This window comes from Lissotriton helveticus, chromosome 7, assembly GCF_964261635.1.
Source record: "Lissotriton helveticus chromosome 7, aLisHel1.1, whole genome shotgun sequence".
Classification (NCBI taxonomy): Eukaryota; Metazoa; Chordata; class Amphibia; order Caudata; family Salamandridae; genus Lissotriton; species Lissotriton helveticus.
This window is the reverse complement of record NC_136068.1, coordinates 780,131,218-780,147,716: the sequence shown is the minus strand read 5'-3', so window position 1 is coordinate 780,147,716 and position 16,499 is coordinate 780,131,218. Positions and strand designations below refer to the sequence as shown.

At 47.7% G+C, this 16,499-nt stretch overlaps 1 protein-coding gene across 1 annotated transcript in view; it reads left to right on the top strand.

The window, feature by feature from the left end:
- Positions 1-16,499, top strand: part of LOC144767042 (protein bicaudal C homolog 1-A-like) — a 195,406-nt gene that overhangs the window by 34,471 nt on the left and 144,436 nt on the right. The window contains exons 5-7 of the mRNA XM_078650679.1: positions 9,437-9,490; positions 9,637-9,831; positions 10,544-10,792. Of these exons, the coding sequence (XP_078506805.1) occupies positions 9,437-9,490; positions 9,637-9,831; positions 10,544-10,792 (498 nt within the window). The remainder of the gene's footprint in view (positions 1-9,436; positions 9,491-9,636; positions 9,832-10,543; positions 10,793-16,499) is intronic.

Here is a 16,499-nt window from a genome sequence, read left to right as displayed (position 1 = left end):
TGGGCTATTGTTGGGCTACATCTGGCTGATATTTGGGCTACATTTGGGCTCTTTTGTCTCTGGTGGCCATCTTGGGAGACTGCATATCAGAATTTTTTTAATGAAATATAAGAGGATTTGAGAAGTCACTCAAAATGTGCCCTAATTTTTCTTTCTTCAGCACTAATCATAATTTCTATGGCAAAATGAACCCCCTCATTTTGTTCCTTTGCAAATTAAATGTTTTAAGTGTTAACACTTTATTCCAATCAAGATGACTTCAGGTGTGCCATACTTTTGTCATAAGTAAGACTGTTAGCGTTCTAGTTGTTCTTTAGAACACTCTGGGACATTCTGTCATTGGGCTATAGTTGGGCTACATCTGGCTGATATTTGGGCTACATTTGTTTTTTTTTTGTCTCTGGTGGCCATCTTTGGGCTACATTGGGCTACATTGGGCTACATTGGGCTACATTTGGGCTCTAACATATATCTAGCCCAATGTAGCCCAATATATATTTTTTCAAAGTTAATTTTCGTAAAAATCACTGGAGCATATATCTAGAGACATAGCAAAGGCACATCGGGGTACCAGTCCCTACAATTTTGCCAAGTTTGGTGGAAATCCATTCAGCCGTTCGGCCTAAAAGTGAGTCCAACCGCCCTATGGAAATTAACATGGGGAAAACATGTTTTGGGACCCCTGTTTTATCTCGGCCCCTGCTTGACGGATCCCCCGAAACTTTCAGGGAAGGAGCGCAGCGCAGCGAGGCAAAGTTAAGGAAAACTACAGGCAGATCCCTCATTCGGCGCCAAAGTTATTCCCAATAGAATGTTGCGGATTTCCTATGGAAAACGATCCTAACTATAACTACCTACTGGCGACCGCCAGTAGGTAATATATATATATATATATGCATGTGATCAAGGGCCAGGGAGGCCCGAAACACGTCATGGCTAGGTGCGGGGGTTTTCAGCACAAATAAACGAAATGCACCTCTACTTTGGGTCCGCAGTCGTCTTTTGAAAGAGTTTGCCAAGTTCGACTTTCTTCCCAGTTCTTCATGTGCCAAAGTTATTTGGATGGTCCCGAGCCCGCCCCGAAACCCAGGAAGAATAGTTGGCGGTTGCGAGGTTATTTAACCTCGTGTAGGGCGACAGACATTGTTTTGAAGCCCCTGTTACATTGATGCCTGGAATCAAGGGCGGAGGCGGTAAGGGGAGACGAGGGAGGCTGCGTTGTGGACAGCGAAGCTGGGAATGCATCATCACGTTGGTGGTGTGTTCCAGGGCGCACTTTGGTTCATCCCCGCACGGACGCACATTGGTGTGTAACATCACTCCACCCCCCCAGCAACAACTACCATAGACTCTCGACGGGGGACTATGGGACTTGTAGTTTGTTCCCCTAGTACTTGGGAAGCTACTCAGGTGTGCTGCCTTGATGCCCTGGGGGCGGGGCGGACTTGAGCAATCAGGTTCAAAAGAGGAGGATCTGCAGCCGGAGTGCACACTTACCCATGGAGGCTTTGAGGCGCTGACGACGGCGAAACATCCAGCCAGAAATGCATCCGCCATATGGACACAATAAAGCCTCCCAGAATTTCCCCAAGGGTCTCTGTTCTCTTTTTTCACGGAAGGAGTTTTCTTGCACATATCCACGCGTCGGCCTGTGACGCGCTCCAGAGTACCCCGCCTCAACTACAGGGCAAAGGACTTCGCAGGCTCGAACTGGTTCCAGTTCTTCATGTGCCAAAGTTATTTGGATGGTCCCGAGCCCGCCCTGAAACCCAGGAAGAATAGTTGGCGGTTGCGAGGTTATTTAACCTCGTGTAGGGCGACAGACATTGTTTTGAAGCCCCTGTTACATTGATGCCTGGAATCAAGGGCGGAGGCGGTAAGGGGAGACGAGGGAGGCTGCGTTGTGGACAGCGAAGCTGGGAATGCATCATCACGTTGGTGGTGTGTTCCAGGGTGCACTTTGGTTCATCCCCGCACGGACGCACATTGGTGTGTAACATCACTCCACCCCCCCAGCAACAACTACCATAGACTCTCGACGGGGGACTATGGGACTTGTAGTTTGTTCCCCTAGTACTTGGGAAGCTACTCAGGTGTGCTGCCTTGATGCCCTGGGGGCGGGGCGGACTTGAGCAATCAGGTTCAAAAGAGGAGGATCTGCAGCCGGAGTGCACACTTACCCATGAAGGCTTTGAGGCGCTGACGACGGCGAAACATCCAGCCAGAAATGCATCCGCCATGTGGACACAATAAAGCCTCCCAGAATTTCCCCAAGGGTCTCTGTTCTCTTTTTTCACGGAAGGAGTTTTCTTGCACATATCCACGCGTCGGCCTGTGACACGCTCCAGAGTACCCCGCCTCATCTACAGGGCAAAGGACTTCGCAGGCTCGAACTGGTTCCAGTTCTTCATGTGCCAAAGTTATTTGGATGGTCCCGAGCCCGCCCCGAAACCCAGGAAGAATAGTTGGTGGTTGCGAGGTTATTTAACCTCGTGTAGGGCGACAGACATTGTTTTGAAGCCCCTGTTACATTGATGCCTGGAATCAAGGGCGGAGGCGGTAAGGGGAGACGAGGGAGGCTGCGTTGTGGACAGCGAAGCTGGGAATGCATCATCACGTTGGTGGTGTGTTCCAGGGCGCACTTTGGTTCATCCCCGCACGGACGCACATTGGTGTGTAACATCACTCCACCCCCCCAGCAACAACTACCATAGACTCTCGACGGGGGACTATGGGACTTGTAGTTTGTTCCCCTAGTACTTGGGAAGCTACTCAGGTGTGCTGCCTTGATGCCCTGGGGGCGGGGCGGACTTGAGCAATCAGGTTCAAAAGAGGAGGATCTGCAGCCGGAGTGCACACTTACCCATGGAGGCTTTGAGGCGCTGACGACGGCGAAACATCCAGCCAGAAATGCATCCGCCATATGGACACAATAAAGCCTCCCAGAATTTCCCCAAGGGTCTCTGTTCTCTTTTTTCACGGAAGGAGTTTTCTTGCACATATCCACGCGTCGGCCTGTGACGCGCTCCAGAGTACCCCGCCTCATCCACAGGGCAAAGGACTTCGCAGGCTCGAACTGGTTCCAGTTCTTCATGTGCCAAAGTTATTTGGATGGTCCCGAGCCCGCCCCGAAACCCAGGAAGAATAGTTGGCGGTTGCGAGGTTATTTAACCTCGTGTAGGGCGACAGACATTGTTTTGAAGCCCCTGTTACATTGATGCCTGGAATCAAGGGCGGAGGCGGTAAGGGGAGACGAGGGAGGCTGCGTTGTGGACAGCGAAGCTGGGAATGCATCATCACGTTGGTGGTGTGTTCCAGGGCGCACTTTGGTTCATCCCCGCACGGACGCACATTGGTGTGTAACATCACTCCACCCCCCCAGCAACAACTACCATAGACTCTCGACGGGGGACTATGGGACTTGTAGTTTGTTCCCCTAGTACTTGGGAAGCTACTCAGGTGTGCTGCCTTGATGCCCTGGGGGCGGGGCGGACTTGAGCAATCAGGTTCAAAAGAGGAGGATCTGCAGCCGGAGTGCACACTTACCCATGGAGGCTTTGAGGCGCTGACGACGGCGAAACATCCAGCCAGAAATGCATCCGCCATATGGACACAATAAAGCCTCCCAGAATTTCCCCAAGGGTCTCTGTTCTATTTTTTCACGGAAGGAGTTTTCTTGCATATATATATATATATACATATATATATATATATATATATATCACGTGACAAAAAAATAACCACTATAGGATAATAGATATAATAGTTTTGCAGGTCGATATTGTCAAACTCAATATGATTTCATGCATTCTTCCAAAGAGGCTTTTTAGTGCCTAGGAATCAGAGAATAGGGTATATTAATAAGTACATCACTTCTGAAAAGCCATGTGTTTGCAGCTTTTTGGAAAGAAAGTAGACCTGGATTTTTTTCAAAATCTATCTTACTACTTTAAACTCAAATGTTCGTATTTTTATATTTTTTCACTTCAGGTGAAGAACCCAAGACCACTTCTTATGAGCATATCTTGGGTCTGATTTAAAGTTAGGTGTGACAGATTTCCCGTCCGCCGTATTCCAAGTGCCATTGAATATAATGCTCTTGTAATACGGCAGATGGGATGTCCATCAAATTTGTGACAGAGTAACCTGCCTGCTGAACTCTAAATCAGGCCCTAAGTCACTGAATAGACAAATATGTGTAAATTACCTGGCAGGCAGGCAGGTGCGGTAGCATTCTAGACTCTATGCACAAACTGGCATTGCTCCCTTGAGTCAAACCAGTGCAGCCTGTTCAGAACGGGTTTTCTGACTGCATTATAAGCAATCATACAGCAGCTCTGTTATTGTAGTAGTGTGAAAAATGCTTTCACAATCAATTGCCCTGTCAGTAAGTATATTATTAACTATCTTTGACAAGCTAAGCACAACAAGATAATTTAATGACATGTGCATATTTAGTTATATTCCTTATTGTTGTGCTTGTGTTGGTCTCAGGGTGGCATGCATCGATATTGCGCTGATAAGATCAATTACAGCATTTCTGTGCTGTTTTACAATATTCAAAGAATGCTCATCTTACCCTAAAATATTACAGCATTTGAGACGGAATATTAAATAAGCCCCAGGGCTATTTTGATGAAAATTGCCCTTTCCACCAAAAGAGTATATAATGGAGTTAGAGCAGTAAATTGGCCCACCCAATGTTTGAAAAATCCTTGCTGGCGTGAGGGCACAACTGCTTGAGTGCATGTTGTGCCTTAGGTTTACAAATGCAAAAACAGCAATTGATGGACAGAATGCAGAACAATGTCATACATTCACCCAGTACGGAGATATGGGCCTAAATCCATCGTTTTTTTGCTCACCACACCACTCCAGTTCAGATATGCCAATCAGCCTTGACCCTGTGCCTCATGGGTTTACAAATGGCCTTGTGACCTCCATGTCACAAAAGGGGAGGAAATGTACTCAAAATCGAGAAGAGTGCATCTTTTTTTTACCTTATCACATGCAATCTACTTTATAAAACAACTAGCAGCCCGTCCCGACGTTGTTCGGGTATGAAATAGAATGTGTGTAATGTGTGTATTTGGCAAGGGCAATTTATTTTAAAATCTCGCGGTAGACAACATTTTTTTGTTTCATTAGAATAGGGACTGAGAAGGCCCAACTGCAGCCCTGGTTGATGTTAGCAGGTGCATGTAATTGGTGTAGTGATCCGCTGCCTGAGCCCAGCTACAGCCCTGGTTGATGTTAGCAGGCGCGTGTAATGTCGTTGAACGAGAGAGTTATCGGCCGCGGGTAAATCCGTTTAATGAGAGAGTTGAGTGACAGCGAGTAGGAGAGGCTGCAGTAATTGTCCTCGCAGACACGCTCATTTGCGTGTTCCCCAGCTTGAGGCCCAGATGCAGGCCTGTTTGATGTTAGCAGGTGCGTGTTCCCCCGCTTGAGGCCCAGCTGCAGCCCTGGTTGATGGTAGCAGGCACGTGTAATTTCGTTGAATGAGAGAGTTCAGTAACAGCGCGCAGGAGAGGCTGCAGTAACGTTACTTACCAGGCCTCCAGGTGAACGCGTTTGTCACGCCCCCAGCACACGGCCACAGCAGACGATCATCTGATTAATGTACGGCCCACATGGCATGAAGGGCCGAACGTAGCACACGCCTCCAGCGTTACTCATGCCCCCAGCGTGCCCCTTGATGCGGCGCAATTGCGTTCACATGGCATGAAGTCCGGACACACGCCCCCAGCATTTCTCAAGCCCCCAGCGTGTCACGCCCCCAGCGTGTCACGCCCCCAGCGTGCCCCTTGATGGTGCGCAGCAATGTAATTGGTGCTTGTATGTACGACTCACATGGCATGAAGGGCGGACACACGCCCCCAGCGTTTGTCATGCCCCCAGCACACACCCACAGCCCACGATGTGATGGCCGTACCACACGCCCCAGCGTTAGTCACTCCCCCAGCCCAAGTCCACAGCACAACGCAGACACGCCCACAAGGGACTACTTTGCTGGCACGGTCTTTTACCCTTTAAATGTATAGAGGAGTTGGCCTAACGGCTAAGGCACTCGACCTTGGACCTGGGGATCTGGGTTCGAGTCTTGGTAACGACGCCAAACATCCTATGATTCTGGGCAAATCACTTAATCTCCCCGTGCCTAACAAATATGAATGTGTGTCCTCATGTAACGTAACTGGTGCTATGTAAAGCGCTCTGATACCTGATTCAGTTCGGGTCAAGTTTGCGCTATATAAAACTCTGCAAAAAAAAACTATATATATGGTGGCCGTCTGCATAGCCTATGTCCTTCTGCTGCAACTGCCCTTTCTAACGCTGTATTGGGTGTTGTGATTGGTGCTGTGGTTACTGAGATTACCCGCCTCAAAGGTTTGGGCTCTCTCTTTATAATATTAGTATGGATAACTGGAATATACATGAAAGTTAGACAAAGAAGCCAAGGAGAAACTTATCAACACTTTGTGCCAGGGTTGCAAAGTAGATGTAATACAAACCCAGTGCTAAATGGTGTGTTGGGATTCATTTCCCAAAGCAAATCCTAATTGATATTAGAAAATAATGCAAAGTAGTGCTGTGTACTACGCTGATCTACTTTGAGTCAAATGGACGTTCCATGTGTGGTATCTGGACACTCTCATCAACCATTCCTGGATTTTGATCAGTGGCGGCTCCTCCGCTAAGGCAGAGGAGTGTCGCCCTACTGCTTTAAGAGCAGTGCAGTATAACAATAAAATGATAATAACCTCGTTATTATCATTTTATTTTTCACTACAGGGTGGGTTAGAGAGGGGCGGGGCTGGAGTTACAGGGGGAGGAGTGGTTTGCACACTCCAAGTCTGCATGACAGCTTGGCCAGTCCTGTTGGGCCGGCTAGACAGTCATGCGCACTTTGCATGTTCCCCACGAGGCTGCATTACAGAGCCTGGTGAGGAAAATGCCACGCTCTCATTCCCCGTCTGAGGGCCGAACCTCGGTGATCAGACCAATCACAAGGCTGCATTGCCACTTTGTGATTGGCTTACGGGTGGGAGCCTGTGTGCTTCCTTTTTCTTTCCGCTATTGAAGCAGGGGAGAAGGTGGCGTGTGAAGGGACCAAAGGGGAGAGAGGTCTGCTGGCAAAAGGTAAGTCTTTTTTTTGTTTTGTCTTTTGTCTCACCACCCCCCCCCTGCCCCACCACTCCCATTCCTTGCCAGTTGCCACTGATTTTGAGGCAAATCCCTATTTACTAACATTGGTACACAGAGATAAGCACCAAAAACGTATACCTCTTTTGAGACAGGCTTAAGGTTTGAGAAGGTTTTCTCTTTGTACGAAACACACACAAAGTAAAAGAATTAAAGCATAATTTTGTACTGGAAGTGATTTCTAATGTGAAATGAAATGAAATGAAAAGGGGACTTGTATAGCGCGGTTGTTGCCCTGGGGCGTCCAAGCGCTGCAAGACCAAGATGCAGCTTTATATTTCAAATTAAAACATTTCCGATGTCACAATTTATGGTAACAGCCTACGTGTTTTGCGTTACACTCCATTTTAGCAAGACTGTAAAGTAAAAATGAAAATGATATAAATCAGAATCCACAGCAACCAGAATATTCTTGATTGGAGCCCAAGACTACCATTTTACAGATCAAAAATCATTCCTGCATCAGAAAAGTATCTTGATGTAAGAATTCAGGTCACTAAGGAGACTGTAAACTAGTTGTTCTTACAAATCAAAAGCTTCCATGTTATTCCAAAATGTTCATTACTAGATATTAGGCTATTCCTACTAATACCCATCCTATTGCATACTCATCTCTTAATGTAGAATAACAGTTTAAATATGTTATAATTGTATATCATAACATATTTCATAACGGACTGCAAGTTTCTCAAATATTACATTGCCTAAAATATTGAAGCAAAGATAGTGAACATATATCATGTTTGCAAAATTACTTACACACATGTGCACACTCAGGAAAAATGGGCTACTGCCAAAGCAATTCTCTGTATGCACAATAGGCACTCCCATGATGCTTGATCTTATTGATGTCTCTTTTTATAGCATTGTTCTTATCCTCATGTATTAACATGTTGTTCCATGAATCAATTTCCGATTGGGATTCCAATTTTCATTTTCTGTAACTAAGTGCTTGTGATATGATGGGACATATGTAATATATTTAATTTATTTCATAAGAACAATCCATCCATTCACCTGCAGTATCTCTCTAAATAGAACAGATCTTCTGAAGTACAACAGCTTAAAGTCCAGTGGCAGATGGGCCAACGGTCAAAGATTTGTAAAGGCAAACAAACCTAAATGAGATAGGCAAACTGTGTGTGGTGGGAGCCACTGTGGTTTGCCCCACTAACCTTTTAGGGTTGATTACAAGTTTGGCGGTGCAGGAGCGGGATCGCCTGCACCACCTAATCCGTGGTTGAACCGCCTGCCAGATTAGGAGTTTTCTCCTAATCTGGAGGATGGTTATTTGGCGTTCCCACGGCGGTGCCTTTGGGAACATCAAATCAGTACCTGCACCGTATGGACTGCTGCAGTCCATGCCATGCTGGTACTGGGGTGCATGCACACAGGGGGGCACAATATGTGCTCCCCTGCCTGCAAGCCCAGGCCCAGAGGCAACAGGGGGCCTTGTAGGGTCCCCTTAGTTTCCTTTCTGCCACGGTTTTCCTGGAGCTGGAACCGCCATGAAAACGGCAGCGGAGACGAAACTCGTAATATGCTTGTCCCGCCAAGCATATTGCGGACTCAAGACCGCCGCGCTGGCAGTTGTGGCGGTCCCACGGTGGCCCGACTGCCCTAGTTGTGATAGGGTGGTTGGTAGACCGCCGCCGCTGTGCCCCCGTGATTCGACACGTAATTAGCCCCTAAATGAGGCCCTTTGTGTAGATATGTGAGATGTGTTTTGCTGTGTAGTAGCATCAGACCTGCTAACATAAAAATATTTTGCCATGTGAGTAGATGGTGGGGTATTGGAAGAGGTGTGGTCTTGTGCAGAGAACTATTTAAGAAGCAGTCCTGCTAGCACACCCTACTGACCTCGTCCATCAAATAAAGCCAAAAAAACAAACCTTGCTGAGACTGCCGCCAATGACCTGGGGTGTTTTCACACCTCCAAAGAGGAGCTGGAAACACACTTTTTTGCAGTGATTTCCATCCCGATTTTCTGCAACTGTGTGATATGGGCTCTTCGCCCAGTGACTGAGTGAAGGGAGCTGATATGTTGTGACACACAGTGAGACCATGAGAGTTGGCAGGTCTGCAGCACAATATTTCTGAAATAGAAAGTAGCGAAGTCAGAAGTACGGCAATGAATAATGTTTCTTTGAAAGCTGTAATCATATCTAGAGCGGAGCAATATTTACTCATTTATTTCAATGGCTTTAATAATCATATTTTTTTTTGCTAGGTCTCAATCGCAGGAGTGGCCTCGAGTGTTGAGTCTGCCAGGAGACAAATAAGGGTAATGTAATGAAAAACCTAACAATTCAACATATATTCAGAGAACTCTGTGACAGCACCTTGCATATTAAATTAAGAGTGAGAGGCATCTCACATGAACTCTACCCCTTTTATGGCTTAAAAAGTTTCTTTCTGTGTTGTTGCCAGGAGCTCCAGCCTGTTACTCTCATGTTTGAGATACCAGTGACGCGGGCTCCGCAGTCCGCACCGGATGTGAATGCTCCAATATTCCAGCACATTAGCCAGTCCTTCCAGGTGACTGTGTCATTCAAGCAACATTCGAAGTTCTTGACTACTGTCTGCTCTGTGAAGGGGATCCAAGGGAACTGTGCCGCACTGAAGGTTGGTTTCGGATTAAAGGAATACTTTACTATATTTACATTGGAGGATTTTCTCTGCAAGGGCCCTCATTCTAGGACGTGTGGTACAAGTGGTCTTATAATACTACACCCTTTCCAATACTACTTTCACTCAGTGCTTAGTTTGTAAAAAAAATAAGTGCCAGGGCCCACTCAGGAGGCCACTTCAGCTTGCACCACCCATTGCCCTTGCCAGCGCTGCCAATGACAGAACCATCACACTCCTACAAGTTTGACAATTCAGACTGATCCAGGCCCCCACAGCTCTACGAATGGCTTGGGAGCAGGTATTAGTTGTTTTTGATGTATATTGAATTAATAAATAACTGTTGTTCTGCTTATATTTAAATTACACAAACAGCGGCACCAGTGTTGGTAATTAAGTGCAGGTGCCGAGCACTGGAACCACCAGCTCAAATTAACCACTGCTGTCACTATTTCAAATCTGGCAGAATGTATGTGCGAATGAAGCGCATTCTGATTTTTGTATCTTAGAACGGGGGACGACTTTCAGTATTACGACTTTAGGCCGCAGTCTGAGGAGCAGAAAGCAATATATGGTGGTAATGCAGCATCCAGTAATTACCCATGTGGATGTGTTCTTATTTACCAGTTGCATTTATTGACCCCATTTCTGGGGAAATTATAACGATGTTTGAAGTAGGGTAAAACAAAACGTGTGTTTTTTTTCCCAGAAAGCTACTCTTCTTCTGATTGAACTTCTTGTTGGCCCAGACCTCAATGTGATAGTCAGCACACAACTGGATATTACCCTGCAGCAGCATCTTTTTTTGATTGGCCAAAATGGAGCTCATATTCTGAATATCATGCAGGCAACGCAAGCCCAAGTCATATTTCCAGATCCGAGTTACTTGCAGCCGAAAACAACACTGCTTATGCAGGGGACCATCGACTCAGTCTACATGGCCAAGCAGCAGCTCTTGGTAAGTAGTGAAAAGGTAAATAGAACAAGATTGGATTGATTCTGTCTATTTTAAACATCAGCATCCAACAATGCAGTGAACATTGACGACATATTAACTGATATGTCTCACAACGTCCATTTTAATGATGCTTCTATTATATACATGACAACATTTTGGAAGAGGAAATTGGTAGATTTTTAAAAAATAATCGGGAGAATGCATTTCTCCCATTGACTTCTATTACTGCATGCATCGTGTCTATTGGAGTTTTCTCAATACCTGTCAGGAGTACAGAAAATCACTACGGCAGGCAGAGAAAGTGTGACAAAAATGTTGTGCACTTGCTTGCAGGAACATGTTTCTGGCAGTGCATAATCCAAGTTACACAAGGCCAGCCCCTGCCATCTGTAGCCCGCCGAGGAATCAGGTTTTTGTATGCAGAAATTTGGAGGCGGGAGTCTAGCTTCGTAATTGGCAGTCTCCCACCTGAATCGGGAGGGTTTGCATGTATGCTATTAGCACCTCCGATGCTTTTAAGAGGTAACACACATTCATACTCATGCTTGGGAACAGCGGTAAAGCAAGGTAGCAAATGAAAATATCTAAAAATATACTAAATCTTCAACGTAAAAATGCCATTAGTGATTTGAGTATTATATTAGAGTGCAAACAAGTAACAGTGCAATTTTTGATACAGTATTGCAGTTTCAGACAGCATAGTTCTCAGTTTGGCTGGGGATATTGACATAAAACAACCACACATTAGCACTATCAACCTGAAACGGTTTGAATACTCTACTCTGAAGATTTTAAAAAGATATGAAATGTGCATAAGGAAATTCCACCTTAATATTGAGTCCAGAATAACGTGGACAAAATATTTACTTTGACAATATATACAGCTTAAAGGTACATAGATATGCAGTTAAAAACAGTAAATCTATTTCTACCTACATGCATGTGGCTTTCTCAATATTTTGGTCCTTGACATTTTGTCCACACTATTTTGGGGCACACCAGTAGGTGAGGGGGGGGAAGCATTGACACAGACAACCAAAATGTGTGAAAAAGGCCGCTTTTAATCGAATCAGGTGCACTTAAAACATTTCCCACCTGGCCTGTGCCGAACAAAACTACTGCTCACTAAATAACAACTTCCTGACAACCCCGCACCCCCACCCCTAAGGTTTAACCCCAACATTGCACTGTAATACCACACGTCCGCTCACAACCTACCCCTCTACTGACTGCCACAGTGACCTCCATGACCTCACCCCCGTCTACCATACAGTCCCAGGCCTCCCGCAAAACCACCCTATCTCCTTAGGATAGCGCCCCCAGCAACGCACCTGTTCCAGCGACAACACAACTTTGACCCTAACCAGTGCACCCTCACCCAAACAAAGCTCCTCAAGACCAGGCCCCCCCCCCCCCCAGACACCAAAAAAAAGGACAGCAAAATAAAGGGAGGGAGAGAGGGCGGGCCACAAAAAACCGTCGACCCTGGCTGCTGTGTCACTGCACCACAAACAGTGTGCAGTGACACAAAATGGCCGGTTAAGTACCTGGCCAGCCCAAAAGCAGCCCAAAAACCCCCAACCAGCCCAACCAGCCCAAAGAACGCCAGCTACGGCGAGACCCGAGAGTCATGCTACCTATCCCTCCCCCCTCCCCTGGTGCCCCAAACTTCCCCGGGGGGCGAGCCTCCCGCTGGTGGGCCACCCCCCCAAATCCCCATTGGGGCACACCAGTAGGTGAGGGGGGGGGAAGCATTGACACAGACAACCAAAATGTGTGAAAAAGGCCGCTTTTAATGGAATCAGGTGCACTTAAAACATTTCCCACCTGGCCTGTGCCGAACAAAACTACTGCTCACTAAATAACAACTTCCTGACAACCCCGCACCCCCACCCCTAATGTTTAACCCCAACATTGCACTGTAATACCACACGTCCGCTCACAACCTACCCCTCTACTGACTGCCACAGTGACCTCCATGACCTCACCCCCGTCTACCATACAGTCCCAGGCCTCCCGCAAAACCACCCTATCTCCTTAGGAAAGCGCCACTCGAAAGTCGCTTACGAATTTCGACCCCCCCTTAGGACTCCTGACTCCTGGGATACCTGAGCACCCCCAAAGCTGCATCCAGCGCCTCCTTCATCTGGATTATGTACAGTTCCATGCCATACCTGGACAGGTGAACCCCATCCTCCCGGAAAAAGTAAACTGCGCCATAGCGCAACTCCGGGTGCTCCATCCTCCCCACCCCCTCCCTGGCACAGAATTCCCGCATCTCCCAGTTAATCTTCCTCTGAGCCCTGTCAATGGCTCCTGGGCGCTCCGCCCCCCTCCACACCCGCCTGGGAATAAACTCAGACCAGATAATATGGCAGCCCGCCCATCGATTCTTAATTTCCCTCAGGTCCCTGTTCATCTGCTCGAGCAGCGCTAACCCCTTGCACTGCACCAAATCGTTTTCACCCAGATGAATCACCACCACATCCGGGCACACTCCCCCTCTCACCACCGTGTTCAACAAAGGCAACAACTCATGCCAACGCCTACCCCCTTTCTCCCTCCAATGACAACGGTACAACCCTACGTCCAATCCCAAATTGAGTGTCCGATGCCTGTCCCACTCCGCCTGTTCTGCCCTCTTGATGAATGAATGTCCCACAATATATACATTCAGAACAGCCACTTCCGGCCCCGCCACAGCACCTGTAAAGACACACATATGAGAATCGGGCAACACAATGATCACTACAACCCCTCAGCCTCCCTCAACCGCACATACGTCCGGTAACAATCCGACTTCCACCGCCCCAGCCTCTGTATCTCTTCCTTGCCCCAACCCCTCCGTGCTGCCTCCGTCGCCGCCCCGATCCGGAAGGAATGCGTCCCGAACGCCAGAGGGTCCTCACCCATGTACCGCAGGGCGTGCCGCAGAACCCACAAAGCCTGAGACGCCGTCACTCCGTCCCCCTCCCCCGTCCAAAAACCTCCCTCTCCGACTCGCCACCGCCTGCCATCAACCTCCTACCCCACTCCGCCGGGCACACCCCCTCCCGTCCGCCCGGCCCCAGCACCACCCAGGTCCTGACCCCTCGCTGGTCTGTCTTCGAGCGTCGCAAACACACCGCCACCTCCCGAACTCGCACCTCCACGTCCCCCCACAACACCCCCCGCCTCCCCTTTGCGCCCAGCAATTCCGACACACGAAAGGCCCCGAAGAAAAGCCAGGACATCAAGGTAGAAAACCGTACCACCTCGCCTCCATCCCTGCACACCCTTGGAAGCGCACCAATTACGCCTACTAGCAAGTCCACCGTGATTGGACGGCGCAGCCGCACCTTTGCACCCTTTTCTCTCGCCCACCCTTCCAGCAGCCGGGTCCCTAGTTCACCCGCCGACGGGGAATACCCCCACCACATCTTGCCCATGAATGCCACCGCCGACAATTTGCCCGCAATCGACACCCGCTGTTGAAAATAGCAATGTGTATATACATAAGCGGCGTTCATTTGTGTTCACTGTACCCCTTGTTGTAAGCAGAACGGATATCGCTAAAACACTGACTGTGTTATCCCGCTAGCATAGACCCATGCACACACGTACACTTTTTTTTTTTTTTTTGAAAATCTGTTTATTAGTAAAGTATGTGAAGCAGTTACACACATTTCAATTTCAGCACATCAATATAAACCATGGAGATATCCGCTCAAAACAAATCTGTAGCTTTGTCATTTTGATTTCACATTTTACATTTTACGGCGATCAGAACTGTCGCAGTTAAACAAACCCCCATCTTTAGAAACCCTCCCACCACCCTCGAACAACCCACCCGACACTCTCTTTGCAGTTATCAAATGAAGTGAATAGAACGAACATTTATCTGGGTCACCCTTATTAGTACAACATGTAGTCTCTTTTTCAGTACACTTAGTCGGTGCGAGGCAGCAAGCCAGTGATTGGACGGTCCTCAACCCATAACTTTGCAACACAGCCGGTGACAGTGTGTAAGATGAAATTCCGGCCTCGGACATTTTATTCCATATTCGGTGTGTCACTATTATCCCCTTCCTCCCCATCATCCTCCGTTTCAAAGTCCCCCAGCATGGCAAACCAGTCTAGTGAGATCGGCCTTTTCCGCAACCCTCTGTATTCTTCGCGTTGCAGCGCTTCTCCCTCCGTCCTGCTCCAGCGCACTACCTCTGCCTTCCATAATTCAGGGTTGGGTGGGTTAGGTGACTTCCATCTCATTGTGATAGCTCGCTTCGCCAATAATAAGGCCAGATCCGCAAAGCGTGACGCCACTGTCCTACTGCGCTGGGAGGGTCTCAGCCCTAATAACGTGCCTTCTAATGTAGGAGATCGGGACAGGGCTCCTGCGCTCTCAAGTGATGCATGGACCGTGGTCCAGTAGTATCCTAACTTGGGGCATTGCCACACCATGTGTATCAGTGATGCATCTTCAGTGTCGCAGCGGGGGCAATTGCTTTTAGCATCAGGAAACATCGTAAGTAAGCGGTGCGGGGTCAGGTAGGCCCTATGTAACAGCATTAATTGTATAAATTTGAACTTGGGGTTCCTGGCTACTTTCCTGGGAAACTGCAGTATTCGGTCCCATTCCTTGTCTCTCAGGGGTCTACCAATATCCTCCTCCCATTTCTCCCTGAGAAACGAGAGAGGGAATGTCCTCCCTTCTCTGATGCCCGCAGCAAGCCATCTCGTCAGATGTGCACCCGGTCCCATTAGATAGTGCATCTTAGTGAGGGGGTTTGTGTCAGGTTCCTGTCCCTCAGGTGCCCATGTATGTGTGATATAATTGCGAAGACCGGCGTACAGAAGGAATGATCCCCCGGGTATGCCTTGTGTGGTTCTGAAGTCTTCAAAGGACAACAAGTGGCCGTCAGTAAACAGGTCACCTACATGCGATACTCCCACGTCATGCCATGTGGTTAGTGCGGTCATCGTGAGAGCTCCTGTGCCCAATGGGATGCCCAGAAGTGGAATAGTGGGGGCATAGGAAGACTTAGGCGAAGTGTATTTCAGAGCCTTCCTCCAGTAAAGGATCGCTAGTCTAAGTAGTGGTGGGGTATCCCTCGGTATGTTCGAATTAGGTAGGAGTAGTGTGTGCAAGTTCCCTCCACCGTAGCCCTCCGCCGACATGTTGATCTCTTGGAGATTACGGCCAGCCACCCAGTAAGCCAGCCATTGAAGCTGACATGCGTAGTTGTAAGCTCTAAAGTCCGGCAGGCCCATACCTCCCGCGCCAGAGGGGAGTTGCAACTTAGACAAGCTTATACGTCTGCGGCCGTGCCCCCATATGAGCTCAGTAAGGAGAGTGTCCAGGGTCTTAAATGTCGCAGCTGGGATCAGGTAGGGTAAGTTGGTGAAATAATAGATAAGACGGGGAAGCATCACCATCTTTGATATCGCTATTCTGCCGGGTATGGAAAGTGGGAGTGTCAACCAGAATTGAATCTGTGATTTCAGTGCTCTGATGGCCCTCCCAAGGTTGTGTATGAAATGTGTATGAAATAACAATCCCAGGCATATAATAAAGCAACAACCAATAGATAGAACAAACAAACTAGTGCAGTTTCAAAACATATACATTTTTAATTTGATAAAAAAAGGATTAAATGTAAAACAGTACATTGATCATTATTGATAAAAAGATCTAGAATGATACATTTGTATTCATAAAATGTTTTTT